The sequence below is a fragment of the Octopus bimaculoides genome, chromosome 7, assembly GCF_001194135.2.
Source record: "Octopus bimaculoides isolate UCB-OBI-ISO-001 chromosome 7, ASM119413v2, whole genome shotgun sequence".
Lineage (NCBI taxonomy): Eukaryota > Metazoa > Mollusca > Cephalopoda > Octopoda > Octopodidae > Octopus > Octopus bimaculoides.
Window position 1 is genome coordinate 22,368,000 of NC_068987.1, and position 3,893 is coordinate 22,371,892.

At 39.6% G+C, this 3,893-nt stretch overlaps 1 protein-coding gene across 1 annotated transcript in view; it reads right to left on the reverse strand.

The window, feature by feature from the left end:
• Positions 1-3,893, reverse strand: part of LOC106870463 (cadherin EGF LAG seven-pass G-type receptor 1) — a 143,646-nt gene that overhangs the window by 15,452 nt on the left and 124,301 nt on the right. The window contains exons 19-20 of the mRNA XM_052969136.1: positions 2,827-2,921; positions 485-614 (exon numbers count right to left, since the gene is read on the reverse strand). Of these exons, the coding sequence (XP_052825096.1) occupies positions 485-614; positions 2,827-2,921 (225 nt within the window). The remainder of the gene's footprint in view (positions 1-484; positions 615-2,826; positions 2,922-3,893) is intronic.

Genomic DNA, 3,893 nt, shown 5'->3' on the forward strand with positions numbered 1-3,893 from the left:
CTGATACTTAATTTATCGACTCCGAAAGGATGAAAGGCAAAGTCGACCTCGGCGGAATCTGAACTTAGAACGTAAAGACAGACGAAATACCGCTAAGAATTTTGCCCGGTGTGCTAACGTTTCTTATTTCTTTATTGCCCACAAGGGGCTAAACATAGAGGGAATAAACAAGGACAGACAAAGGCATTAAGTCGATTACATCGACCCGAGAGCGTAACTGGTACTTAATTTATCGACCTCGAAAGGAGGAAAGGCAAAGTCGACCTCGGCGGAATCTGAACTCAGAACGTAAAGACAGACGAAATACCGCTAAACATTTCGCCCAGTGTGCTAACGTTTCTTGCCAGCTCACCGCCTTCGCTTTAACAGTAGTAATAACAACAGAAAACACCACCACGAACAACAACGAACACACGACGATGACGGCGAAGAAAAAGAAGGAGCATGCCGCTTTAATTAAGAAAAATGAAAGAAAACAACATACCTGTAAACAATTTAGAATAGTAAATATGTAGGTGAATACCAACGTGGAACTGGAGTCGACAGAGAGGAAGCCGAAGGTCCATGTAAGCCCTAATAATGGCAATAACACTGCAGTGGCTTTAAGTCCAACTCTGTGGAATATAAGAATCGTGAAGATTAAGAAATGCGAACTGTACCGATTATATCTATCTGTCTGTCTAGCAGCAACATGAGATTGTTTATACGATATTTAGTTACATGAATGTATGTATGTGAGTATGTATGTATTTTTATATGTTATGTATGATTTTTCTTTGAGGTTTGTTTAAGTTTTTCTTCAGAAAGTTCAAGTCCGTCGCTAACAAAGCGGCAAGACTTTTTGAGTTGAGAGAGTTCCCGGTGTTAGTAAATATATGGTTGAATTTGTGTGTTGGTTGAACTGTCAATGCATACACCCAAGTGTGTGCATCTGTTCACATAAGAAACTTAGATGAATTTATGTATGTATATTTGTATGTATATATGTATCCAATAACAGTTTTGCTCAGCTCCACATTACTATGTTTCGTGGGCGCGACATGAAACTACATCATCAGCTGTTTGGAGACAAAATAGAGAGAATTTAAAGGAAAATCTAAATGGCTCCTTAGTGAGAGCATTTAGGCCTTCATTGGACAGCTCAGGTCCTGAAGGTATTACTGCTATCATAGTAACATCAGTTATTTTATATCTAAGTCCATGTGATCGAGTAGATAAGACATTGACGTCATTTTGTAGGTATTCTGCAGGATACATTTCATTGATATCAGTTCTTTACATTGGATAGTGCACTTGGTATATTCTTACTTTCTCTCTTTCTCTTCCTTTTCTTTTTCTTTACTTTTCTGCTCTGATGAAGTTCCAGTTGGATAGTGCACTCGACAAGATGGCGTCAGTTAGCCGTCACTTTGGAGAATGTAGTATTTCAAAAACAAAAGTTATGATATGAAGAGGTATCCAGTTTGATGATATTAGATTACATACGAGTTTGCGTGATCGACACGAGTTACAGTAGCTGTGAGCGCTTTGATCCGAAGGTGTTTTATATTCTGCCATTGCGTTGGCCAGTTTGACCTGTGTGTTGCCCAGTTTGACCTATGTGTTGCCCAGTTTGACCTTTGTAGTACACAGAGGTTATCAGTGGCTAATGGTTTGAAATATATAAAGAAGGCGTACATCTGTTGGTAACACTATGACAGATAATTTTTGCTATTGATGGATAGTGAGGGCTGGCACAAGGCCTTAAACTTGTGAAGAGTAGGGTTGGTTAATTACATCGACTCCAACACTTTAGTGCATTTTTTTTTGACTGCGGCTGAATTTGAACTCAGAAAGTAAAGATTTGGGACAAATTTCCTCAAAGCATATTTTACCTACGACTTAATGATTCATTGTCCTAGCTGGAAGAAATAATTCGTAGAAGTCTGGTGGAACTAATTTTTTCCAACACAAGCTTGAAATTTTGTGGAAATTTTGGTTGAATATTTCGATACCACTACTTGACTGTGGTAAGAATAAAGGTCTCTGATTTAGGCACGGGATTAGCAATTATGAGGATTCGAATTCGCAAGAAACATTGCGAGACTCTTTGACCGATGATCTTTCGATACATCCAATCCGTTACGAAACTATAGTTGGAATAACTGTTTCAAATTTTAACTCAACGTCAGTAATTTTGAGAGGAGGAGATAAGCTGACACCATCAATCTCAGCATTTGACTGGTACTTCATGTTATTGTCCCCAACAGAACGAAAGGCAAATTTGAACCTCAGTGAAATTTGAAATGAAAACGGAAAACACCAGAGTAAATATTGCAAAGCATTTTTTCCAACGCTTTAACGGTTCTTCAACTTAACAAATATAATAAAAATTGTTTTTAACTTTGACATAAGGCCATCACCCTGAATGAGTGAAAGACACATATCACCTCGGCGAGATTCGAACTCAGAATATAAAAAGGTGGAATAAATTTTGTAAGATACTTTTTCCAAAGCTCTAACGATACTGCTTTAACTGTTTCAAGTTCTTCGTACAAAGACAGTAATTTTGGGAGCAGGGGTTAGTCGATGTCAAAGACTTCAGTACTTGGTTGATACTGTATTTTATTGACTTTAGTATGACGAACAGCTAATTTGAGCTCAGCGACGCTCGATCCCAGGAAGCGAAGAGCCGTTGCTAAATACCACAAGGGATTTTTTTTCGGTGCTCTACTGATCCTACTAGTTCACCACGGTATCGTTAGTAGAAATAGTAAAAGAAAAAACAAGAAAAAAACAAAAACAAAAAGGGTAAAATAAAAAGTGCTATTTGCAGCGATAGCTTACCGTACAGCAGATGTCTCTTCAGCAATAGCTCGGTGGGAAGATCGAAATGAACGCAGCATAACTCGAATGACGATTGCCAACACTATAGTGTTTAGCTGGACAGAAGAAATAGAAAGATGAAAGATTGAAAGAGATAAATAAATGAATGAGTGAATGAATGAACTGTTTTTTTCAATGGGTTTAAGCTCGGATGCAAAAAAAAAAGAGACAAAAACAAAACACATCGGTCCGGGCTCCAAGTGACGTCAGCAGACTACCAAACACGATGTTTCGGCGTGATTTTGCCCCTTCAGTGGAAGATACTACATCGGTCATCTGAAGCTAAGTCAGATCATTTCCCTTTAAATATAAGAAACAGCCAATCCACTCACCATCATCCCTATTGTTTTTTTTTTTGTTTTCCAAAGGGGTTGCTGGTGGTTTGCTGGTGAGTGCTCACGATCTAGTGTGCGGGTAGGTGTTTAAAACAAAAATAAGTGTTCACATATTTATACTGATAATCGTAGCTTCGTGAACTTGTTCTAAATTGTGATTTTTAGAGAGGAAATTTAACGGAATTTCGAATCATGGATCTTTCTTTTTGAATAAAGTCCGCATCCACTGATAAGCCTAGCATGTTATGTCATTCTCCACAACACCACTATTACAGTTGCTATAAATGCAACCACATACAATTACCAGCATATTACCGCTACCTATTATCGCTACCGTCACGTACAACGACGAAGACAACTATCACCAACACCGCAGCCTCATACCACCACCACCACCGTAGCCTCATAGCACCACCACCACTGCAGCTTCATAGCACCACCACCACTACCACTATCTTCGCCACTACTACCTCCGCCCCACTTCCGATCGGTAACACTACCACGACTATCACTCGCACAACATCCAGCAAACACAACCACCACCATCACAACCTCCACCACCACTACGAATATCACCGCTAACCACCACATCATACCAACACCAACAAGTCCACCACTACCACCATCACAAGCATCGCCATAACAGCTACATACACAACCACCACCACCACCACCACCACCACCACCACCACC